At 45.2% G+C, this 26,703-nt stretch overlaps 1 protein-coding gene across 1 annotated transcript in view; it reads left to right on the forward strand.

Annotated features, from left to right (window-relative positions):
• The window catches only part of LOC124606514 (homeobox protein EMX1-like), a 322,260-nt gene extending 295,913 nt beyond the window's left edge, over positions 1 to 26,347 (forward strand). The window contains exon 3 of the mRNA XM_047138497.1: positions 23,503 to 26,347. Within this exon, the coding sequence (XP_046994453.1) occupies positions 23,503 to 23,829 (327 nt within the window). The 3' untranslated portion in view covers positions 23,830 to 26,347. The remainder of the gene's footprint in view (positions 1 to 23,502) is intronic.
• Positions 26,348 to 26,703: the final 356 nt, after the last annotated feature.

Consider the following 26,703-nt stretch of genomic DNA (forward strand, 5'->3'; position numbering starts at 1 on the left):
TTCAAGTCTCAGTGTACCGCCATGTCTTACTTTCCAGTACTCCGCACAGGTTTCTGAAATTGGTCCGTGAGCGTTCATCTTAACTGGCAGAGTACTGCCAACAAAAGTTTTTGATTTTCCATCGATTTTCAACAGTCAACTCCCCCCTGATACACAACTCCTATCTTATAGCCTCTGCTAATGGAGTTTGTTGAGCTTCAACGTGCTGCTCTTCGCTGAACATTTTCTGTCTCTTCTATTAATCCATCTTGGTAAGTGTCCCAGACTGACGAGCAATATTCAAGATTCGGTCTTACAAGTGTGTTGTAAGTCACTTCTTTTGTGTGTGAGCAATGTTACCTTAAGATTCTTCCAACGAATCTTTCTGGCATCTGCTTATACAGGCTATTTCACAGCTCTACAATAACTTTATTATTTGAGATATATTCACAATGCTTTGCACACACATACAAAAACTCAAAAAGTTTTTTTAGGCATTCACAAATGTTCGATATGTGCCCCTTTAGTGATTCGGCAGACATCAAGCCGATAATCAAGTTCCTCCCACACTCGGCGCAGCATGTCACCATCAATGAGTTCGAAAGCATCGTTGATGCGAGCTCGCAGTTCTGGCACGTTTCTTGGTAGAGGAGGTTTAAACACTGAATCTTTCACATAAGAAATCGCATGGGGTTAAGTCGGGAGACCGTGGAGGCCATGACATGAATTGCTGATCATGATCTCCACCACGACCGATCCATCTGTTTTCCAATCTCCTGTTTAAGAAATGCCGAACATCATGATGGAAGTGCGGTGGAGCACCATCCTGTTGAAAGATGAAGTCGGCGCTGTCGGTCTCCAGTTGTGGCATGAGCCAATTTTCCAGCATGTCCAGATGCACGTGTCCTGTAACGTTTTTTTCGCAGAAGAAAAAGGGGCCGTAAACTTTAAACCGTGAGATTGCACAAAACACATTAACTTTTGGTGAATTGCGAATTTGCTGCGCGAATGCGTGAGGATTCTCTACCGCCCAGATTCGCACATTGTGTCTATCCACTTCACCATTAAGAAAAAATGTTGCTTCATCACTGAAAACAAGTTTCGCACTGAACGCATCCTCTTCCATGAGCTGTTGCAACCGCGCCGAAAATTCAAAGCGTTTGACTTTGTCATCGGGTGTCAGGGCTTGTAGCAATTGTGAACGGTAATGCTTCTGCTTTAGCCTTTTCCGTAAGATTTTCCAAACCGTCGGCTGTGGTACGTTTAGCTCCCTGCTTGCTTTATTCGTCGACTTCCGCGGGCTACGCGTGAAACTTGCCCGCACGCGTTCAACCGTTTCTTCGCTCACTGCAGGCCGACCCGTTGATTTCCCCTTACAGAAGCATCCAGAAGCTTTAAACTGCGCATACCATCGCCGAATGGAGTTAGCAGTTGGTGGATCTTTGTTGAACTTCGTCCTGAAGTGTCGTTGCACTGTTATGACTGACTGATGTGAGTGCATTTCAAGCACGACATACGCTTTCTCGGCTCCTGTCGCCATTTTGTCTCACTGCGCTCTCGAGCGCTCTGGCGGCAGAAACCTGAAGTGCGGCTTCAGCCGAACAAAACTTCATGAGTTTTTCTACGTATCTGTAGGGTGTCGCGACCATATATCAATGAATGGAGCTACAGTGAATTTATGAGATCGCTTGTGCAGTGATTTTTCATCACTGCGTATTGAAATAGATTACGTGCAGCACTTTTTACTTCAGTCTCTGCACCAATCAAGAACCCACGCAGATCCTACTGAGTTTCGGTTGTACTCTAGCGTTGCAACTTCATCTTAAATAACTGCGTAGTCTGCGAAGGCCTTTTCTATAACCAACAGCATCGACTGTGAAAATATGCATGGAGTTTCGGAGATTATCTACTAGATCATACAGGGAGGCTTTTCGCAGACGATGCTGTTGTCTATAGGAAAGCTGCAGTGCTGCAATACTACACACAGGTGCTTCAAAGTCTTCGCATCAAATGTCTACGGGTGATAGATTACGTCTCAGGGAACAACTTTCGTTCGAGGTGAAATATTCGCTGACGCTTCCCAGCCATGCTAGCACTGAAGTCATACCATAACACCGAAACGTGTGTACGCTTGGCCCGCGACAATGGAGTATTGTATACAAACAGTATCTTGCACTTAGCCACTGAGACAAGCAATGAGGCCAGCGTACACACATTATGCTGTTACAGTAGAATTTAAGTGGATGGCTTGATAATGGACTGAAGTCAGAAACGTAAACAAAAGCAAACTTCCGTGAAATTTTGAAGGTTTTATAATTTAATTGAAAAAAATAATTTTGTTTTAAAGGGAAAGGAACCGGCGCTTTCAGTCGACAGAAAGTGTCGTATGAAAGCCGTGACGAGCAGTATTTGTTTGGACTGACTCCAGCGGCATATTGCAAAAACTGAACAGGAAATATTTACCGAAATGTCAGCGAAAATGCTCCTGACGAGCGTTAGTAGGGACACACAGTCTGTGTAAACCAAAGTCTAAGGTCGGATTCGGGCAACATACACTACTGGCCATTAAAATTGCTACGCCACGAAGATGACGTGCTACAGACGCGAAATTTAACCGACAGGAAGAAGATGCTGTGATATGCAAATGAGTAGCTTTTCAGAGCATTCACACAAGGTTGGCGCCGGTGGCGACACTTACAACGTGCTGACATGAGGAAAGTTTCCAACCGGTTTCTCATGCACCAACAGCAGTTGATGCCTCTTGTAGGGAGGAGAAATGCGTACCATCACGTTTCCGACTTTGATAAAGGTCGGATTGCAGCCTATCATGATTGCGGTTTACCGTATCGCGACATTGCTGCTCGCGTTGGTCGAGATCCAATGACTGTTAGCAGAATATGAAATCGGTGGGTTCAGGAAGGTAATACGGAACGCCGTGCTGGATCCCAACGGTCTCGTATCACTAGCAGTCGAGATGACAGACATCTTATCCGCATGGCTGTAACGGATCGTGCAGCCACGTCTCGATCCCTGAGTCAACGGACGGGGACATTTGCAAGAGAACAACCATCTGGACGAACAGTTCGACGACGTTTGCAACAGCATGGACTAACAGCTCGGAGACCATGGCTGCGGTTACCCTTGACGCTGCATCACAGACAGGAGCGCCTGCGGTGGTGCACTCAACGACGAAACTGGGTGCACGAACGGCAAAACGTCATTTTTTTTCGGATGAATCCAGGTTCTGTTTACAGCATCATGATGGTCGCATCCGTGTTTGGCGACTGGCGGTGAACGCACATTGTAAGCGTGTATTCGTCATCGACGTACTGGCGTATCACCCGGCGTCATGGTATGGGGTGCCATTGGTTACGCGTCTCGGTCACCTCTTGTTCCCATTGACAGCGTTTTGAACAGTGGACGTTACATTTCAGATGTGTTACGACCCGTGACTCTACCCTTCATTCGATCCCTGCGAAACCCTACATTTCAGCAGGTTAATGCACGACCGCATGTTGCAGGTCCTGTACGGGCCATTCTGGGTACAGAAAATGTTCGACTGCTGGCCTGGCCAGCACATTCTCCAGATGTCTCAGCAACTGAAAACGTCTGGTCAATGGTGGCCGAGCAACTGGCTCGTCACAATACGCCAGTCACTACTTGTGATGAACTGTGGTATCGTGTTGAAGCTGCATGGGCAGCTGTACCTTAAGACGCCATCGGAGCTCTGTTTTACTCAATGCCCAGGTGTATCAAGGCCGTTATTACGGCCAGAGGTGGTTGTTTTGGATACTGATTTCTCAGGATCTATGCACCCAAACTGCGTGAACATGTAATCACATGTCAGTTCTAGTATAATGTATTTGTCCAATGAATACCCGTTTATCATCTGCGTTTCTTCTTGGTGTGGCAATTTTAATGGCCAGTAGTGTACTACATATCGCGAAATACACACGTCGTAAAAATCAGAAATACTGGAGCTCATACAGTCGTCCTTTCCACACACCATCTGGGAATAGAACAGAGAAAGGGGAAATGATAGTGTTCCGAGAAGTACGCTCCTCCACGGACAGTACTTTGGCTCGCCGGTATAGATGTAGGCTATTGATTAGTTGAATATCTCGGCTGCTTTCAGAGCTGGCGTCGTTGTGAAATTGTAGTGGAACATTACTGTACTAAATGGCCGTAGACGTATCAAGCGTAAGACTACTGGAAGGGCTGCGGTATCTGTGGCCAACGGAGTGACTTATGGGATGGCGAGCTCCATTATAAGGCCGGCAGGCGGAAACGGGGCATCGCAGTCTGGCGCAAGAACTGAGCCGCTCCCAGCCGGCTAATGGATCTCGCTGGCGTTGTAGGGTCGCCAAATTGCTCTGTTAAAAGTTTTTACTCACTCGACCGAGAAGATGGGCCTTCGGGGCCGGCGGGCTGCCGGCATAGTGGAAGTGCTATGTCGCCGGAAGGAAGGCGCCCGAGTGGCAGGGGTACGACCTCTGGAGGGAGGGAGGGAGGTTGTCTTCTGGATCATTTGTGCCGCGATCGCCAGCCGGAAGCTGTAGTTGGCAAGACTGCGTCACGCCGGAAGTTACTCCGCCAGATGAATTCTGTCCGAGAGAACGTCGAGTCCTGCGGCTGACTTCCGTGGCCGGGGAGCATCTGTCTTTGTGCCCCATTTCTCAGCCGCACAGTCGCTGCTATAGAAACGTAGCCTGGAAAAATTGTCAACATCGTTCCGGGGCTGACAAATGTTAATTTTCGACTATGGACATTAGGAAATGTTCAGAATGCACAGTACTAATTGATACTGAAACGTCCCCTTAGAAAAATTTATGAATTACTGTGCTGATAAACCTCTACGTTATTTGATTTTCAAACAGCTGAGCTGAGCAGAACTGCACGTACTCAGACATTTCGCTCTTTACCTATTCTGTTCAACACTAAACTGACACACAATGTTTTTAGCGCAACGCAATCTGACTTTCAAGAATCCCCACAAAAGAATAGCCCTGACTAATAACAACCTATACCTTTCATGAATCACTTACGTCACAAAAATCTTCGTTACTCGAACTACTGCAATACAGCGAGCGCCAATACTGCCAGCTCAATAGAGGATTCTAACTACTGAAGGCACTAACTACTGATAGGCATAGTTAGCAAATGAAAGATTTTGATAGAGAACAAAAAATGTATTTACCTTAATATTGTTCAAACGTCATTATATATATCAGTTCATGACATCAAGTTTTACAAATTTACCCTCTCTAATGGACACACGTCCAGATCATCCCCTCTCAAAACTCCGCCATCTCATTCCCCACATCCACCACTGCTGGCGGCTCACCTCCAACTGCGCAACGCTACGCGCTGTTCACATCCAACTGCCCAACACTACAATAGCGAATATTACAACAATGCCAACCAGCCATGGACTGCACACAGCACAGCCAATGATTTTCATACAGAGCGCTACGTGGCGTTACCAATATAAAAACCTAAACAGCCTACTTACAACACATTGTACTTGCTATAATAAAACTAGATCTCTCGCAAATACCTCTCCTTATTTTGAAACAGCATGCGCACACACGAAATTTATATGGCTGCGTGAATGTGAAAAGATTCCGCTAGATATTTTTGGAGTGATCCTCTGCTAGTGTAATAGATGCTGATGAACTCAACTATCAAACGACGAGGTATTTCATTTGCGACACAAAATTCGTTTTCTTCGTCGTAATACTACACTTAACGTTTTTATATTCTGCTCTTTTAATCACAACTAAGATCTGTAATGTAAAACATTATGTAGTTCCACGACTCTGAAAATCATATAGACAGGAACGAAGTAAATAAAGAAAAATTGATGTGTTACGAGTAGACACAGGACTTACCCGCCTCCAGATTCGGGAACTATACACTATATTCATAATAGCAACTACCGCGCAGTTGTGTTCTGATTTTCCATTAAGTCCCGTTGCATAATAATGTTTAACATGAAGGAACATTAGAGTTTAACGTCTTCCCGACAACGAGGTGATTAGAGACGGAGCACAAGGTCGAACTATTTTGTTGCGGGTGGGAAAGGAAATCGCCAGTATCCTTTTCAAAGTAACCACTCCCCCCCGCCCCCTCCTTTTTCGCCTTAAGCGATTCAGGGAAATTACGGAAAACCTGAATGTGGAATGCGTGTTCATTGTACTGACCACTGTGCCACTTCGTTCGGTTAATAATAATGTGTGACCTGATTTGATTTAACCAGAGAGACAAAGCACGAAACACTACTGAGAAAATTTTGGGAACAGGCATTTCTAGCTGACTGCAGAACGATTCTACTACCGGAAACATATATTTCGCTTACGATCCGCGAAGACGAGAGAAATCAGGGTTCGTACAGTGGCATACAGACAGTAAGTAGTTTGTACTTCGCTCGATTTTAGAGTGGGATAGGACAGGAAAGGAAATGACTAATAGTGGTGTGCGTGTGTGCGTGTGTGTGTGCGTGTGTGTGTGTGTGTGTGTGTGTGTGTGTGTGCGTGAATTCCTAAGGGACCAAACTGCTGAGGTCATCGGTCCCTCGACTTACATACTACTTCAACTTATGCTAAGAACAACACACCCACACCCACCCACCCACCCACCCACACACACACACACACACACACACACACACACACACAGAGAGAGAGAGGCCCGAGGAAGGACTCCAACCTCCGGCGGGAGGGGCCGCGCAATCCGTGACATGGCGCCTTAAGTGGTGGTAAAGGATAATCTCCGCAATACATCATACGGTGGCTTGCAGAGTACGGATGTAGTGTAGATCAACGGTTGTCTTAGCTCCCTGCTGCCCATACCGAAACTAAGTTTATTGTGCAGCATTTCTCCCTGTAATTCTAGTAAAACAAACTAGTACCCTTTACTACGTCTCTGTTATCCTCAGTTTCTTCTGGAATTAATCACCTAAATATTCTGTGTCTTTTGGCCTCTCGTCCTTCCCACTAAAAGATTGAAAGTAGTACAGTTTCATCCCATCCCCCTTATCAAATAGTCTGCACTTCGGGGTTTCTTTCTGTATTCGCATCCTGTGCAGGTGTTTCCTCAAGTTCCCATTGCCAGTCGTTAAACCTAGCACGCGATTTATCTCCCTACTGTTCAAGCTCAGGATTACAGAACCTCTCTTGAAACATGCTTTCAGCATCATTAGCTTCCCATGATTTTTTGATTTTTTTGTTGAAGCCACGTCTTTCGTTTACCGCGACCGTCGCTACTCAGACTTCCCGACAAGGGAAGTGTACGGCGCTTGTCTCCTGTGACCTCGCTCTGTGACATTTCAACACACAGAATAGGCGCACTTATGTAGTTTCATTTAGCACAAGGGTCGTTCAATGCGTAATGCAACACATTTTTTCCGAAAGCAGGGTGGTTTTATTCAGGATTCTAGTCAGTATATAGTTCCCACTCTTTTGGCTACCAAACCCTATTTTTCAACATAATCTCCGATCAATACGACGGCCTTATATCAACTCCCTAGGGGGGCCTATTTGCCCGTATGATACCTCTCTATTGGTCGACGTCGAAGCCAGCGTCTCGCTGCATCAATAACCTCCCATCATCCACGTACTTCTTCCTGCGGAGTGCATCCTTCATTTGGCCAAACAGCTGGAAGCCGGAAGGTGCGAAATCCTGTCTGTAGGGTGGATGAGGAAGAACAGTCCAATGAAGTTTTGTGAGTTCCTGTCGGGTGCCCAGACGTATATAAGGCCTTGCGTTGTCGTGGTGAAGTTCGTTTGCATTTTTGTGGCGTCGAACACAGTGAAGTCGTTTCTTCAGTTTCCTGAGGGTAGCACAGTACACTTCGGAGTTGGTCGTTGCCCCATGAGGGAGGACATCAAACAGAATTGCCCGTGCAGAGTCCCAGAAGACCTCGCTGTGACTTAACCAGCTGAGGGTGCGGCATTCAACGTTTCCTTCGGAGGAGGGGTGGCGCGGCACAACTCCATGCACTGCCGTTTTTCTCCTGTTCGGAGAGATGAACCAATGTTCTATTGCCTGCGACGGTGTTCGACCAAAAATTGTCACGATCAGTCTCGTAACACGCAAGCAATTCCGTAAAGAGCCGGCCGAGGTGACCGAGCGGTTCTAGGCACTACAGTCTGGAGCCGCGCGCCCGCTACGGTCGCAGGTTCGAATCCTGCCTCGGGCATGGATGTGTGTGCTGTCCTTAGGTTAGTTAGGTTTAAGTAGTTCTAAGTTCTAGGGGACTGATGACCACAGCAATTAAGTCTCATAGTGCTCAGAGCCATTTCAACCAATTCCGTAAAGATGGTCCTTCGTTGGTCTTTGTGGTCTTGTGTTGGGCGGTGAGAAACAACAGCGGCTTCGTATTTAGTGAGCGTGTCCATACATTCCAGCATTGTAGAGTCACAACCGTATGCTGCGGGAGGTACGACAGGTTAACGCGACATTTTTGTGATGATGACAGGCGCCTCGCCCAACGACTTGCCGTGCTTTTGTTCACTGCCAGGTCTGCGTAGACACTCTGCAGGTCCTATGAATATCTGCGATGCTCTGGTTTCCGCCAAAAGAAACCCCATGGCAGCTCTGCTTGGAACACACCTCCGTTACAGGCGCCATTTTGAGGGCTGCGTACAGGGAAGTAACGAATCGGAACTTCAGGAAAGTGTAGGGGCTGAAACGAGAATATTCCACTTTGGCCTACAACAAATTGCGCATTTTTTCAACCGAAATTGGCAGAGAAAAAAATGTGTTGCATTACTTTGATCGTTGTTGTTGTTGTGGTCTTCAGTCCTGAGACTGGTTTGGTGCAGCTCTCCATGCTACTCTATCCTGTGCAAGCTTCTTCATCTCCCAGTACCTACTGCAACCTACATCCTTCTGAATCTCTTTAGTGTATTCATCTCTCGGTCTCCCTCTGCGATTTTTACCCTCCACGCTGCCCTCCAATGCTAAATTTGTGATCCCTTGACGCCTCAGAACATGTCCTACCAACCGGTCCCTTCTTCTAGTCAAGTTGTGCCACTAATTCCTCTTCTCCCCAATTCTATTCAATACCTCCTCATTAGTTATGTGATCTACCCATCTAATCTTCAGCATTATTCTGTAGCACCACATTTCGAAAGCTTCTATTCTCTTCTTGTCTAAACTATTTATCGTCCATGTTTCACTTCCATACATGGCTACACTCCACAGAAATACTTTCAGAAACGACTTCCTGACACTTAAATCTATACTCGATGTTAACAAATTTCTCTTCTTCAGAAACGCTTTCCTTGACATTGCCAGTCTACATTTTAGATCGTCTCTACTTCGACCATCATCAGTTATTTTGCTCCCCAAATAGCAAAACTCCTTTACTACTTTAAGTGTCTCATTTCCTAATCTAATTCCCTCAGCATCACCTGATATAGTTTGACTACATTCCATTATCCTCGTTTTGCTTTTGTTGATGTTCATCTTATATCCTCCTTTCAAGACACTGTCCATTCCGTTCAGCTGCTCTTCCAGGTCCTTTGCTGTCTCTGACACAATCACAATCTCATCGGCGAACCTCAGAGTTTTTATTTCTTCTCCCTGGGTTTTAATACCTACTCCGAATTTTTCTTTTGTTTCCTTTACTACTTGCTGAACATACAGATTGAATAACATCGGGGATAGGCTACAGCCCTGTCACACTCCCTTCCCAACCACTGCTTCGCTTTCATGCCCCTCGACTCTTATAACTGCCATCTGGTTTCTGTACAAATTGTAAACAGCCTTTCGCTCCCTGCATTTTACCCCTGCCAGCTTTAGAATTTGAAAGAGAGTATTCCAGTCAACACTGTCAAAAGCTTTAGCTAAGTCTACAAATGTTAGAAACGTAGGTTTGCCTTTCCATAATCTTTCTTCTAAGATAAGTCGTAAGGTCAGTATTGGCTCACGTGTTCCAACATTCCTACGGAATCCAAACTGATCTTCCCCGAGGTCGGCTTCTATCAGTTTTTGCATTCGTCTGTAAAGAATTCGCGTTAGTGTTGTACTTTGATCGTAGTACATTAAATTCATTACCTAACTCAGCTCCCTAGAAACTAAGTACGAGAAAGTGTTTGGTATACAATAAACTGACAGTAAGGGAATTCAGAAACGTAACCGAGGACGGCAGGAACGGAAGTCGGATCCGGCACCTTCCGTTACGAGGCTGATTAACGCTTCAGCTACTTCTGCAGCTGGGGCAGGGGTCGCTATCTCGGGCTGGCGATCTGTTCACGGACTGTAGAGTTACTCGCGAACGCGGCCCCGCCTCATTACGGGCGTGCTTCCCCGCCCTGCAAGAACGGCAGCTCCCGAGAGCTGCGGTTATCGCCCGGCATTCTCGTCGTATCGCCGGCGCGCCTGCTCGTCGAGCAGCGAGTAAATAAGACGGAACGGCCGCAGCCGATCCGTATCCCGGCTGTGTGTGGCGCGCAGTTGTCATTGAGTCGCGGAGTAGGCCGACGGCGATAGCGCGCTCCGGCCGACTCGTCTAATTGAATTACAGAACAGATGCGGCGCTGGCGCGCAGATAAAGAGCGCAGATGTGGGCCGGGGTTTTTGGCGCTCCGGCAGGGACGCCCGTGGCCTATCTGCCATCGCCGGCGGGACCGCAGGCCCGGCTATCGGTATCGGTAGCGGCCATCCGTTTGTTAAACGCGTGTCCGCGGCACGACGGCTGTTAACTTTTAGTGGCGCCTGTTACTGCCGACCGCGAACGCGACCGCGCCCGGCCAAATTAGAAGCGACGCTGCTCCGTGCTGGGCGCGTGTGCCCCTAACAGCTCCTACAACGGCCGGACCTGGCGCCTATAGAAATCGCCACGCGTTGCCCGTGGTGTGCGGACACTTGCCACGCCGGACATTTGCCACGCCGGACGTATGCCACGATTTTACCTGCTCCGAAGTGTTGGGGCCCTTGGCTCCCCCTCCTCCTACTCATCACTGTCGCGCAGTAAAGGTACTTACTAAACCTTTCCGCTGGTTTTTTTAAATCTTTATTCTTCAATATACAGGGTGAGTCACCTAACGTTACTGCTGGATATATTTCGTAAATCACATCAAATACTGACGAACCGATTCCACAGACCGAACGTGAGGAGAGGGGCTAGTGTAATTGTTTAATACAAACCATACAAAAATGCACGGAAGTGTGTTTTTTAACACAAACCTAAGTTTTTTAAAATGGAACCCCGTTAGCTTTGTTAGCACATCTGAACATATAAACATATACGTAATCAGTGCCGTTTGTTGCATTGTAAAATGTTAATTACAAATGGCTCAGAGCACTATGGGACTTAACTTCTGAGGTCATCAGTCCCCTAGAACTTAGAACTACCTAAACCTAACTAACCTAAGGACATCACACACATCCATGCCCGAGGCAGGATTCGAACCTGCGACCGTAGCAGTCGCGCGGTTCCATACTGTAGCGCCTAGAACCGCTCGGCCACTCCGGCCGGCAAATGTTAATTACATCCGGATATATTGTAACCTAAAGTTGACGCTTGAATACCATTCCTCTGCTGTTTGATCGTGTGTATCGGAGAGCACCGAATTACGTAGGGATCCAAAGGGAACGGTGATGGACCTTAGGTACAGAAGAGACTGGAACAGCACATTACGTCCACATGCTCTCACCTTTTTATTGGTATTTTTCACTGACGCACATGTACATTACCATGAGGGGTCAGGTACACGTATACACGTCACTTCCGTTTTCAATTACGGAGTGGAATAGAGTGTGTCCCGACATGTCAGGCCAATAGATGTTCAATGTGGTGGCCATCATTTGCTGCACACAATTGCAATCTCTGGCGTAATGAATGTCGTACACGCCGCAGTACATCTGGTGTAATGTCGCCGCAGGCTGCCACAATACGTTGTTTCATATCCTCTGGGGTTGTAGGCACATCACGGTACACATTCTCCTTTAACGTACCCCACAGAAAGAAGTCCAGAGGTGTAAGATCAGGAGAACGGGCTGGCCAATTTATGCGTCGTCCACGTCCTATTAAACGCCCGTCGAACATCCTGTCAAGGGTCAGCCTAGTGTTAATTGCGGAATGTGCAGGTACACCATCATGCTGATACCCCATACGTCGACGCGTTTCCAGTGGGACATTTTCGAGCAACGTTGGCAGATCATTCTGTAGAAACGCGATGTGTGTTGCAGTGCTCTCCGATACACACTATCGAACAGTGGAGGATTGGTACTCAAGCGTCAACTTTAGGTTACAATATCTCCGGATGTAATTAACATTTGCCGGCCAGAGTGGCCGAGCGGTTCTAGGGGCTACAGTCTGGAACCGCGCGACTGCTACGGTCGCAGGTTCGAATCCTGCCTCGGGCATGGATGTGTGTGATGTCCTTAGGTTAGTTAGGTTTAAGTAATTCTAAGTTCTAGGGGACTGATGACCTCAGAAGTTAAGTCCCATAGTGCTCAGAGCCATTTGTAATCAACATTTTACAATGCAACAAACGGCACTGATTACGTATTTGTTTATATGTTCCGATGTGCTAACAAAACTAACGGGGCTCCATTAAAAAAAAACGTAGGTTTGTGTTAAAAAACATGCTTCCGTGCATTTTTGTATGGTTTGTATTAAACAATTACACTAGCTCCTCTCCTCACGTTCGGTCTGTGGAATCGGTTCGTCAGTATTTGATGTGGTTTACGAAATATATCCAGCGGTAACGTTAGGTGACTCACCCTGTATATGATAAATAACAACCCACCACCTTATGCAATTAGTGGGTCCTAATTGATACAATTCAAGTGTTAATACTACAGCTTACTCTATGTTAGTTACTTTGCTCTCACTATGGGCACTACTATTATGTCTTTACTATGTTGTTCTATTTCTACTTACGCTAATCCACCTGCAACGTTACAGACGTGCTAGCGTTGTACGAGGGCTATCCACAAAGTACGTTACGTTTTGGAATTAAAAATAAATAAAGTATGGAATTTTTTTTATTATATACAGATGAAAGCCACACTTAAATACTAATTTTGTACATAGTTGCCATTTAAATTAAGGCACTTATCGTAGCGATGGACGAGCTTGGAAATTCCTTCGTCGTGAAATTCGGCCGCCTGCGCCTTCAACCAAGTGGTTACCTCTTCTTGTAGCTGTGCGTCGTCATAAAAACGCTGCATAGCCAACCACTTCTTCACTGCTGGGAATAAGTGGAAGTCGCTAGGTGCCAGGTTAGGACTGTACGGCGGATGAGGAAACAACTGCCACTTAAAAGATTCGAGAACTTCACGAGTGGCATTTGCCGTGTGGGCCCGGGCGTTGTCGTGAATCAGCAAGATCTTTGAGCCCAACTTTCCCCTGCACTTGTTTTGTATTGCTCTTCTGAGGTTGTGCAGAGTTTGGCAGTACCTTTGAGAGTTTATTGTAGTGCCTCTTTCCAGGAAATCCTAAAAAATCACACCTTTTCTGTCCCAAAAGACAGTCGCCATCACCTTCCTTGCCGACATTGTCTGCATGCATTTCTTGGCTTTTTGGGGGGAATTTGTGTGCCCCCACTGCATTGACTGCAATTTTGTCTCGCAGTTCACATGCTTAACCCATGTTTCGTCACCAGTAACGATGCGATCGAGTAATGAGTTGCCATCTTTCTCTTAAGCGTCCAAAAACGTTAACGCTGCAGCCATTCGCTAATTTTTGTGAATCTCTGTCAAGATTTTTGGTATCGATCTTGCACAAAACTTGTGGTAACCAAGCTTTTCGGTAATGATTTCGTGCAACAAACTTCGTGAAATTTGTGGAAAACTCATAGAGAGTTCCGTTATTGTGAAATTACGGTTTTTACGGACCGCGGCATCGACTTTTTCGACAAGTTCGGCAGTCACTATGCTGGGTCTTCCACTTCGCTCTTCGTCGTGAACGTTAGTTCGGCCATTTTTAAATTTTATGACCCACTGATGCACTCCACCTTCAGTGATTATGTTGTCCCGATACACTTCACAAAGCTGCCGATAGATTTCTATCGGTGTACAGTTTTTTGCAATCAGTAACCTTATTACAGCACGCACTTCACACTTCGCGGCATTTTCAATTAACGCTGACATTTCAAACTGTCACAGTAACTCAACGGAGTACAGCACGAACCTCTCACTAGCACGGCAGGATGCCGACTGAGCGCCGGAATGCCATGACGCCAAGATGGCCGCCCTAGCCCCGCCCCTAACGGACACAAACGAAAACGTAATGTGCTTTGTGGATAGCCTCGTATAAACCTATGATGTTGGTCGTGTTTACCGAGCTAATCCTGGTGAACGTGCCCCTGGCACCGGGCTGGCCGGAGTTGTTGACCGCTGCAGTACTATGCTAGTGTTGCCTATCCTCCATCTATCCTAACTTAACCTAGTGTCAAAATCGGTGAGTGTGTAGGTCGGTCATAGGGCGCACCCTCCCCCTAATCCCAGACGTGGCGGATTCTAGCGGTGAGGCGGCTGGCCAAGTCCACGCCTCGGCGCAAACGGGACAGGTGCTCGGAGTCAGATCGGTTGCGATGATATCTTAGTCGTTGTTCCTAAGAAACTCCTTTATCACTTTAAGTGAGATCTAGCCTGTTCAGGATTGAAAAATGGTCCTCATGACTGAGCAGGTGGTACGCGTCGTGGTCGGGTAGCTGGTGGCGTAATTGCGCCGCTACGTCGTCGAAGAGGTGGCACTCGTATACCACATGTTCAGGGGTGCCTGGTGTGGCCCCACAATCACACGCTGGTGTAGCCCGTTTCCCGAACCGGCATAGGTATGCATGGTAGGGTCCATGGCCTGTGAGAAAGTGCAGCAGTCCTCGTGACAGTGTGAAGTGTTTTAATTGCAGTCTCTCCCTGATATTGGGCAGCAGTTCGTATGTTCTGCGACCAGTTTCTTCATTCCCACGTGAATCTCTATTAGATGAATTATCTTATACCTGTTTCCCTTTTTAACCCAATACCACGTCGCTTGCTCTCTCATCTTTATATCGAGCGGACAGAGCCCCATTAGTACTGTTAGCGCTCCCCCTGGGCTATATGCCCCTACTGATCTGAGAAGCATGTTCCGCCGCACTCTTCTCACAGCCACGGCAGGCATGACCCTCGTGAGTCTGTGGGCCCAGACTCCTGACCCATATCCTACGACTGATGTAAGAATGCTGTTATGATCTAGATTGATTAATTCTGGTGGCAGGTGGAATCGTTTATGTCCAATCGCCATTAGATTGTTTAGTGTTTCTAATGGTCTCTGTGTGGCAGTGTCAATGTGTGATGTATAAGTCCACCTCTCATCGACGACTACTCCCAGGTATCGCGCCTCATGGCGTCGAAGAACTGGTGAGCCATCTATTCTTACAGTCGGATTCCTGACTAATTGTCCTTTCAGGAGTAAGTACATGGTTTTGGTTGGTGAGATCTACATTTTGGTCATGTGGCACCATGTACTCAGGATTGATATGACCCTCTCAATTTTTGGCTCTTAAGTCTTCGCGGCTACGGCCGCCAACCAGCAGGAGGAGGTCGTCCGCGCAGGCTATGCCCTCTAGCACATCATCGCTGTTTTGTAGGTTGTCCAAGAGGGGTTCCATGTTAATATCCCAGAAGAGTGGCCCCAGGACAGATCCCTGCGGACACCCCTTGGTCATATTTTTACTTAGTCTCCCGCTAGGGGACGATAGCTCCCTATTCTCACAATAGCTCCTGAGACAGCCATATAGCGACGCCGGGCACTCCTTCTCTCGCAAGCGGGAGAAGAGCGAGGGCCACCACAGGCGCCACTGATATCCACCATGATGCCGACCACGTATTTGTGCGAGGTTGAGGCACAGACCTCCGCAGCCAGGGCGATGGCGTCAGACGCCGATCTCCCGGACCTGAAGCCGAACTGTCTGTCGCTCATCCCGCACAACACTCGGTGTGCTGCCAGTCTGTCTGCCAGCAACCTCTCAAAAAGTTTCCCCAGTGTGTCCAGTAAACAGATGGGCCTGAAGGACTTGGCTTCTTGGGGGTCTTTGTCTGGGCCCTTCTTAATTATTACTACTGTGGCCTTTTTCCATATTTGGGGGAAGTTCCCGAGCCGCAAGCACTCGTATAACTTTGTGAGAGGTGCTACCAGCTGGGGGGCCAGGAATTGTACCACCTTTGCAGTGATGCAGTCTGGGCCAGGAGCCTTGCCTCTTTTAAGAGCATTTATCTGAGCGGCTACTTCTTCTTCGGAGAAGGGATATGCCATGTTGTTGTTCCGGTATTCCTCTTGATCTTGTCTTCGGATCTGTTGTTGTGCCTCAGAGTCGTCATTCTCGCTATCGTCAGGCAGCAGCTGGTTTACTTAACATAGGACGAGAATCTCTTTGGATTTTCCGCCACTTTTCTAGAGAGACTTTCGTTGTGGAAACTATTAAATGCATCTCGCATTGAAATCCGCACCAAATTTCGAGCTTCAGTAAAACTTCGCCATCTTGGACATTTTGCGTTCGTCAAATTATACTTGCCTTATTCGGTGATCCTGCAGCAGCTTTCCGTCGTGTTTTGTGTACCAAGGGGGATCAGTTCCGTCTCTTATTAATTTATTTGGTATGAATCTCTCGAGTGCTGTTGATACTATTTCTTTGAACTTAAGCCACATATGCTCTTTAGTTTGGAAGGATTGGAGACTGTCTCTTAGAAAGACGTAAACCGAATTTTTAGTTGCTTTTATAAATAGATATATTTCGCGTTTAATTTTGGTGAATTTCTTTGTTACGGAATTGAGCCTCGCTACGACTTTGTGTTCACTAATCCCTGTATCCGTCGTGATGTTCAGGTTTATTTGTGGCTAAGAGGTCAAGTGTGTCTTCGTAACCATTTACAATTTGAATGGCCTCGTGAACTAATTGTTCAAAATAATTTAAAAAAAGCATTTATAACAATTACGCAAGTTGTTTTTTAAGTTGTGCTTCTTGTTTCTGTTGTAGTGCAGATCATTACAATTACGGTTTTCCCTCCAAAACCTAGGATGCTTTCCCTGTAAATGCCAGAGCTAAACAATGTAGAACAACAACATACGTTACAAGCACAGCATTCTGTATTACTTCATTCACTTATTTCTAACATTTTAAAATTGTACGTCGACTTTAGATGACATGTCAATCATAGATGTTCTAATCTCTATTTGGTGAACGTGTTTTCAGTCATGTTTTGAACATTGTCACGCTACACTTTATTAACTAATGTTTCGCTGCAAGAAATATCGCATTTTAGAGAGTAAATTAATATGGAGTACGTCGTTCTTCTTTTCAAACGTTCACATACCCATTTCTTCTTTCCTTATTGTCTTTTGGGTATGCAATTGTAGGCTCAAATGTTGTGATCAAAAAGAAATGATTAGAGTACATTCGCATTCTCTTTACATCGTTCCTTTCTTCTTGCTCCCATGGCGATGGACTGTTTCTATCGCAATTAGTAGGCGTGAAAGGAAGCTAACCTACAGAGAGAGGTATCAATATTTATACTTCGCAGAACTAATTACACATTGACATAATCGTCGGTATTGCTTTCGTTTCCCAAAAGTCGTAAATATTTCGATTTCGGAAAATAAGCTCTGTACTTGGCCAAGATGTCGAAGAAGAAGGTCCCTTACTTACTGCCACAGGTGGTCACACCCCGTACTGAGCACATTAACCAGTTGTCACAATGTGTGTGCAAATCCTTTTAGATGAAAAAAAACGAATAACGTTTTTGTCTACAGTTGTGCATGTTCCAATTGCTTACGTTTTGTATTCTTTACATTGTTTCTACGTAACTGTCACCTGTTTATACTATTTTGTAGTAAAATAATTTTGGACACCAGTGTATTAATTGCCGATTATTTACCCGGGCAGCGCGTATGCCGTGGAGCACGGCGGAGAGTTCGGCACGAGAGGTAATGCGAGTCGGCGGGGGCGGTGGCGGCAGCAGGTCCCGTTGGGCGCTAACAAGGCGCCATAACCCAACTGCGCGCGCTTCGCGTCCAGTAATTGCGCCGCCATTAACTCGTTAGATAAATCCGCACCGCACTCTCTCCACATATCATTAGCGGCGCGCGGGCAATCCATAAAACGCGGGCTGCGATAGCTGGCGCCCGAAGCGCTGTGGACTATCCCACCCGACGGTCGCCGCCCTCTCGGTCCCACTTCTCGAGGCAGTACAGCAGCAGCAATCTCTTTCATTTGTCTATTCGTTTTTTCGCCCTCGCGCGCTGCCATGTTTGACGGACACCCGCGCGCGAAACGGCCCTTCGTTTCTTCTTCTTCCTTTTTTTTTTTTTTTTCGTTTTCCTCCGGTGCATCCGCGCCGCGGGAGTAATGGGAGGAATAGGGGCGAGTGGTGTGCGCGGTATCGAGCAAAAATTTGTGTAATAATAGTGAGAGGAGTGTGGGCCTGGCGGAGACGGGAGTCCATTGTCGCGCGGCGCCATCATTCTGCTGCTTAATGGTTTGTAAACGCGCCGCCGCCCGGGGGAGCCCCACTTTTATGTAGTCAAATAAAAATTCAAAAGAACTTTCCTGCTGGGATGTCTCTCTGTCATTCTTTCCTCCCCGCTCTTTTTATTTATTTAGTTTTTTTTCTCCCCTTTTCTTTCTCTGTTAACGTTGTATCTCGAAGCGGCCCGGTTCTTGCCGACGAACTTCAGCTTTTTGAGCCGCGACATGGAAGGAAATCTGCTATAAAAGCTGTCACGGGTGGCAAACTTTCGATTGAGGAATTGCGTGTCTCGTATTCTCGCTGCTACTTTTTTTATTCTATTGTGCTGCGTCGAGAGGAGGAGGATGCAGTTAATGTTCGGCGCCCGAGCATTTTTCGCTTGGCTGCGATACTCCCGATATTTAGGACCCCCTAATTCAATGCGCTAGCCTGATTTCCGTGTACACACGAAAACTTGTACGCTCGTCAGAAATAAACACGTTTAAACAGACACGGCTGAGAAAAGTTTCGGTGCCTAAGGCAGCGTTGTTCGACGTGACGGTGATACACGGATGTTGTGGTTTGGAGAAGAGAAAAATCTGGATTATTTTGAGAACTGGCGCAACATACGCATGGAATGAGGACGTAAAAATAATGCAGGTTCTTCGAAGACGTCTCTGGAAATCAGTTGAAGCCATAGGGAACTTTCGTTTTGGACATTTACCGCCTGTCGCCACTGTCAATGTGCCCCAGAGACAAAATTACATAAAAAACTTGCTGCATTTATTTGGGAACTCTTAGACCAGACGCTGTGGCCGAGCGGTTCTAGGCGCTTCAGTCCGGAACCGCGATGCTGCTACGATCACAGGTTCGAAACCTGCCTCGGTCATGGATGTGTGTGAAGTCCTTAGCTTACTCAGGTTTAAGGAGCTCTAAATCTAGGGGACTGATGACCTGAGATGTTAAGTCCCATAGTGTTTAGAGCCATTTGAATCATTTTTGGATTTATGTTTATATAATACTGTCCTTCAAGTGACTCCTATAGAAGTCGACTATTATAGTATTTTCTACTTTGCGGTTTATTCCTTACATATACTTCCAGTTTATTGGGTTTTATTTTCTCCCTTTTTGAATAATGTGGAGTGCGTTTTAGAGCACCGTCTGCTACATCTGAGTATGTGCTACAATTGAGCACAAGATGATCAAAATATTTCTCCTGTGTGTGTGTATTGCAGAACTCCCTTTGTTGCTGGATTCATATTCTTGTAAGTGGAAGTACTTGTCGAGAGGAATTTGCAACACTGGCCGCCGGATTTGTACAGTGGCATAATGGTATTTACAAAATTTAACAGACTATTTGTTCTTTAGATAAATACCTTTTTTACGGTACTCGGTTCGTGTTTTTCCAATAAATAATTATGGTTCTTGTGTGATAACCGTTTCCATTTACTGCTCATACATACAAATGTTCGCAAACGTGTATCGCAATCTCCACTTGAACTGAAGTGTTTTTTCCGGTAATACCTTCGATTTCCTTATTATAGGCATATATGTTTTACTTCGTACTGTGTATCGTGAACTACTCTAAATCGTAGAGCTGTTTTTACGCTACTTTGTTCGCTTACTTCGCGACAAATAGTTTTTCTTGTCAAACGCTTTTACGGTTTGCTGCTTAAATGTAGACTACATAGGTTATATTCAGAACTCGTATCGCATCCTCTACTCGAACTATACAGCTAAAGTTTATTTTCTAATAATAGGCAAGATTTTTTTTTTTTTTTTTTTGCGAACATAATTCGTCCTGTGTGTCGTGATGCCCACTGCAATAGTAGGACTTGTTTTTACAATACTCGATCCAATTTCTTTCCAAAAAACGTTTCTCTCGTTTATGAGGGACGCTCAGAATGAAACGAAATGGTGGGTTTAAAATGAAAACAGCTGTCGGGATCTGATGCCACTGCCCCATAAAGAGCGCTGAGACCCCAGAGTCGACGCTGGAGCCACGTGGGCGAAGTACCACGTGACGACAGAGCGAGTCTGTCTGCGCATCGGCTGTCCACTGCATTCAGTAGTGCTGAAAACAGAGAAATGGAGGCTTCAGGAGGAGAGCAAAGGGGTATAGTGCGTTTCCTAACAGCGGAAGTAGTGCGAAGAACGGAACTTCATTGAAAAATGACACAAGTGTACTGAGAGCATTACATGTCCTTTGCAATTCCGACGCGGTCTTCGATAATGAGATCCACCATCTACTGGACAATGGTATTGGGAACGTAGTGTGGCGTTCCAGATCATGTGTCATCGGCCAAAGATATCCGTCCTTCCTAGAATCGCTTGTGTTGCGCCTTGATCTCTGCAACGAACGGGCATTGCTTTTCGCACACATGGTTACCTGGGCCATTCTTCGACGAATTTACGTTCCCTGCACTCCTTCCACTGTAAGCAAACGCACAATACCTGTTTTCTCTTCTTTACAAGCCTTCATTTCTACGTTTGCAGCACTACTGAGTGTAGGAGACGATTGAAGAGTACACTTTTCCCTTCTGTCGACACGTGGGTGTGCGCGCCTATCTCCCACTAGCGGCGAGCTTGTGGCCTGGGCTCTCTTTACCGAGCACTTCTTTCTCCGTAGACAATGACATTACGAACCTTTCAGTGGTTTTCATTTCACAGCCTTCGGCCCGGTTTTTTCTTGCTTGCCCCTTATACAGGGTCATTCGGCTGCCCCAACCGATGTCGTTGTAGGCAGCCCACAACGCTGTACTTGGCCTTTCAAAACCACGCACGAGAATTTCATATTCTCTTGCTCGCTACGCGCACATTATTACTCCAACAGAAAAAAATGAACAAGAACTTTCCGCAGAAAATTTAATGTAGTGAAATTTTGTATTGCGGTAGGTTTTAGATGGAGTCACAGGTTGTCGAGCTTTGCAAGACAAACGTATAAGACTGATCTCCAAACGCAGGTCCACCGCCACACTCCTCCCTTACGAGTCAAGATTTCTGGTATGTTGTTGTTGTTGCACTCCCTCCTACCACTGTGCAAAAATTTCCGATTAAACGAACAGCTCCCGATATTCGACCTTTCTTGGTCTCCAATGTCTGGGATAGCACGCCATTAGCATAGTCGGCTATTTCGTTATCATTATTAACTTAAAAATTCCCATGAGAGTAAAGAAAATCAAACGACTTTTGTAAATGAAACTTCCTGGCAGATCAAAACTGTGTGCCGGACCGAGACTCGAACACGGGATCTTTGCCTTTCGCGGGCAAGTGCTCTACCAACTGAGCTACCCAAGCACGACTCACGTCCCGTCCTCACAGGTGTACTTCTGGCAATACCTCTTCTCCTACCTTCCAAACTCAGTTGGTAGAGCACTTGCCCGCGAAAGGCAAAGGTCCCGCGTTCGAGTCTCGGTCCGGCACACACTTTTAATCTGCCAGGAGATTTCATATCAGCGCACACTCCGCTGCAGAGTGAAAATCTCTTTCTGACTTTTGTAAATGTTACTCTAAAACTACAAAAAACCACAATAGTTTCTTAGTCAGAACGCTAGACGAATATAACGACGTAATCGTTTATTTTATCCTGTTTAAATCCCCAAAATTATTACGTAAAATTTAGACAAACGTCAATTTCACAGTCTGTAAGTGCTCGACCAAACTGATGGAGTAACAAAAACAGTCAATGAAGACCAAAAAAATTGAATCTGTAAAATAATTCGTACAGTCATAAATTTTTTTACAGCGGCAGAAGGGAGTGGCATGAAAAGATACTAGAAACACTCACCGATGGGCCATGAGTATGGAAGTAGAGGTGCGTTTGAAGGTCGTATCTGCACCGTTTTCTCGAACAATTCGGAAACTATGGCAATCAACGAAAACGTATCCCAGTACAAAATCTGAATAGAATAAATTCCCCACAGGAAAGGTCCTGCTCATGTTTTTCTATAGGGCTAGCGAGAGAGAGAATATGAAAATCTGGCGCGTGGTTTTGAAGGCCAGATATAGAATTGCGGCTTGCTTATTACGACTACGGTGGGGGCAGCTCATTCACCCAGTATATGTGATTGATCATAGTATTTGTAATCCAAACCACTTTTCTTCCCGATGTAGTAACTCCTCGTAACCAAAACTGTGTTGTTTATGTTTGTTTCAAAATACCGCCTGTAGCAGGAAGTTACAGTAGCCATGTTGTTTACGTCATTTTCAGCGTCTTCACTACGTCACTGGTTAATGGGGGTAGGACGTCAAACGGGCCGACTTGGAGCAGGAGAGACACCACTGTCTATACTTTTACAAATAAATTCATAAAACTTTGTCAGCAAGACCAGGAAGGATTCAGGATTCACACTCGTAGCAGTAAAAGCTCAAAAACATCAGGAAATAAATTTTTTTATATGTGAAATTTCATAATTTTTTTCACTTACTATTGGTTTCATTTGTTGGTATAGGTACACTTTTCTTCATAAGTAAGAGAGATTCTTCCACGAATTTTGCACTGCTTGTTAAACACAAACACCTTAATGCAAAACTCTAGAATTTTCGAAATCTATTAAAATCTGTGATGAAAGTTGAGATAAATAATTATAAAATTTGAATTTATTCTAAACATGAAGTTTAAAATGTAACAGCTCATTCATTTTTCCATAAATTAAATAAATTCTCGAGTTTCACACACCTGTAAGTATGTTTTGTATGCTATGCAAAATTCATCAAACAATCTCTCTTACTTACGAGGAAACGTGTACCTATAGCAACAAATGCAGCCAATAGTAAGTAAAAAAATTATCAAATTCCACTTGTAAAAAAAATTATTTGGTTATGTTTTTGAACTTTCATTGCTATGAATGTGAATCTTGAATTCTTCCTGCTCATGCTGACAAAGTTGTAAGAATTTATTTGTGAAAGTATACACAGTGGAAATTAAAATGCCCTGTGGTGCCTCTCCTGCTCCAAGTCGATCCGTTTGACGTCCTGCCCCCCTTAAGGCCGACTGCTAGTACACATTCCTGAGTCTCTTGTAATAATCGTACGCTAGATGAGCGGCTGGTATTGAAACGTGGGCGTTTCCGGCTGTTGCAGGTGAAGGTGTGGTTCCAGAACCGGCGCACGAAGCACAAGCGAATGCAGCAGGAGGAGGAGGCGAAGGCGCAGCAGCAGGCGGCAGCCGCCTCCAACAAGAACTCGCACCACGTCAGCAAGTGGAAGCAGGAGACGCAGCCCGCGCCCGGCACGCAGCGGCAGACGTCGACGCCACCCCCGGCGTCCGCCCAGCCGCAGCAGGCTCAGCAACAGCAACAGCAGCAGCCGCAGCAGCAGGACTCGCCGGAAGGTCCTCTGCAGCACCAGCAGCAGCAGGGCTACCACCATCACCACTCCGACAGCTGCAGTTCGGGCTCTGAGACCTGAGACCTGGCGGACAGGACCTCGCGGGTGGCAACACTGGCGGGCTGGTTCGTCATTGGCTGAGGCGCACTGCCTGCAGGAATCCCCGGGACGGCGCTTCACGTGCGGAGTGCACAGTGGTGACTTACAACTATTGGCAGATAACATTTGTGCGGTGGACTCGAAACAATTGCCAGACTCTTCTTCTTGAAATCAGCGGATTTCATTCGTTATGTGTCCAGTGCATTCGTGTCATAAGATAGTTCGAAATATACCAGCATCGCTGTAGTTTCAGAGCACTTTGCCCGTACCACCTTTATCAATTGACGAAATATTACTGTACTCATCTGACGCGTTACCAATTTTCTCAAATATACCACTGTAGCTGACTGCCAGGTGGTCTTACAAAATATTACCTTTCCTTTCATCTCATGTTCAGAATAACACAAACAATGACAGAAAATGTATTTTGGGGATGAGGAGGCAGATGCGATTCGTAAAGCCATACGTATACAGGAGAGAATTGATAGCCTGACATTCAGGCTCTACAAACGATTTTCCTAGCTCCTCCAGTTCTCTGATCAAATTCTCTAACATTTGCGTCTAAAACGCTATGCTTTCTGTATATTTTTCTCTACGTGTCAGATGACGATAAAGACAAACCTGTCATCATCGTGGCACCTATATGATATGGTTTTGAGTCATGACGTTCTAAAGTGTTTCTTTGTAGAGTCAGAAACGTACGCTTACATTGGTCTGTCGGCCAATGGTCACTTGGCGATTATAATTCACCAGTGAAGTACGTTTTAAAATTTCGAATTGCACTTGTCCCAAAATCCTTGCGTTTTATTTGGCTTGTCGGAAGCTTTCAGAAACATTTCAGACGGAAGACGCTGCGACATTTTTCATCATTTGCGTCTATTTTCATAACAAGCCTGCAATAATCCAGTTCGAAACTCCTGAGCATGCAAGACAACTCATTTTCTTCTTCGGAGATGACGAACTTTTTCTGTGTAAGGACGCAATTTATACTTTTCTTCTTTCCCTACGAAAAATTAAGCGAAATACCAATGGCACGGCAATTTTAGTAACTGACGAAACTTAACAACAGACAAAATTTAGCAACACGCAAAGCAACACGTTTATAACACACATTTAAAAAATTTTCTGGGTCTTAAATTACCATATGTAGGTAACTATTGAAACTGGAACTCTCATGGAAACTACATTGACGAAACTGTTTAAAAAAAAAACAAAAAAAAACATATCTAGGTTTCAGCAAGTTCACATTAGCTTCCGTTTTCATCTCGACAGACATGTCTAATAATCTGTCTTCCAGTCTCCGTTCTGAAAAATAATCTAGGTGGTAGCTTCATTTAGTTGCTTACAGACTAGAACAGTCTCGACAGCCAAATTACAAGAAAAAAGAGAGTAACCAATCTGAACGACAATCTGCCAAAGAACTGTACAAATTCAGTTGTGAGAAAACCTGTAAAACTGTTGAAGCAATCATGTGTCATATATTCCGTTACTTTCTTGGCCTGCTTAATAATCAGGCTGCTCAAAACACTACGAATATATACTCTACGGGAAAATCTGCTGACGTCGTACTGTGGATTACTGTGCGATGTATGTGATGCTAGTGAGTTTCTTCTGAGCGAAGGGACCTGAACTATTCACGAAGTACACGTACTTCTGTAGGCTTTTAACCTTCCAGCAGTTTATCTTACGAACAGTATTACGGAAATGAACTTTTCTCAGCTCGTTTTCTCGGTATTTGTGGTTTATTTCAGGACCACAGAACTTTTAACAAAAGAAAGTATTTATGAATCATGCGTGTACATAAACTGATATCAGTATAAATTTAAGAGTATTGTATAAATATATTTAATGTAGGTGGAAATTATATGTGTGTTTTGTCATGTTAGATATCACCGTGATCGTGTATAAATGTATCTCACGAAGACTCTTTCGTCTGTAAAAGGTTAACGTTTCTATTAATGGACAAAGATATTAACTACTGAAACTGAAACCTTGCAACTGTGTCATAATACAAAATATTTATTAGCCTTAATGCCAGCAACTGTCATCATTAAAAGCAAGTCACTTTTGGAAAAAGTGAATCAGTTATGGTAATAGAAAACTAGACGCTTGGGCAAGCACATCATAAAAAACAAGAAACCTACTTCATTGCTCACATAAAATTACTGGTAAACAGTGCTTAATCAAAATATTATCTGTATAAAGTAAATGGTGCCACTACACCGGACAAGAGAAATCTGTCAAAAACAGCTTCGGCTGTGGCGTAGCTTTATACATGAGTGAGTTACTGTGAACTGTAAATACTAATGTTTGCTCCTAGGCCAGGAAATATCGCCTGGACCTATAAATGGTACACCTCCTATGCATACGACATTGTGCGCCCACTTTTGTGTGTCTCCTAATAGAACAACCGCCGTTCTGGAGCGGTTGCAATGTGCCAAAAACATGTCGCATACTCTCTCTTCCAAGATTTGTAAAATAAAGTTGTAACTTCGGTTAAGATGTGTCATTTCTTTAAACATATTTAGAATATTTCCTACATCTCCCGTCCTAAAGTTTCGGAATTATCAGCTCGCAAAAGGCTGTCGAAAAGTGTGCCACCTGTCCTCGAAGGATCTACGTCCAGCACGCAAGAATGTGTAACGAATAAGAAACACCATTTCACATCCAGCGGAGAAAAGAGTGACTTTGAACAAACACACACACACACACACACACACACACACACACATACAGTAAATTAGATTACGGTTCCATTGGTATAAACTGTGAAGGAAGACATATGATGTCAATTTGATTTCTGCTTAGCATCTCGTACTGACGATGCACTGATGCTCAGAGATTAATCTGGTACTA

Source organism: Schistocerca americana, chromosome 3 (assembly GCF_021461395.2).
Source record: "Schistocerca americana isolate TAMUIC-IGC-003095 chromosome 3, iqSchAmer2.1, whole genome shotgun sequence".
In the NCBI taxonomy this organism is placed as follows: domain Eukaryota; kingdom Metazoa; phylum Arthropoda; class Insecta; order Orthoptera; family Acrididae; genus Schistocerca; species Schistocerca americana.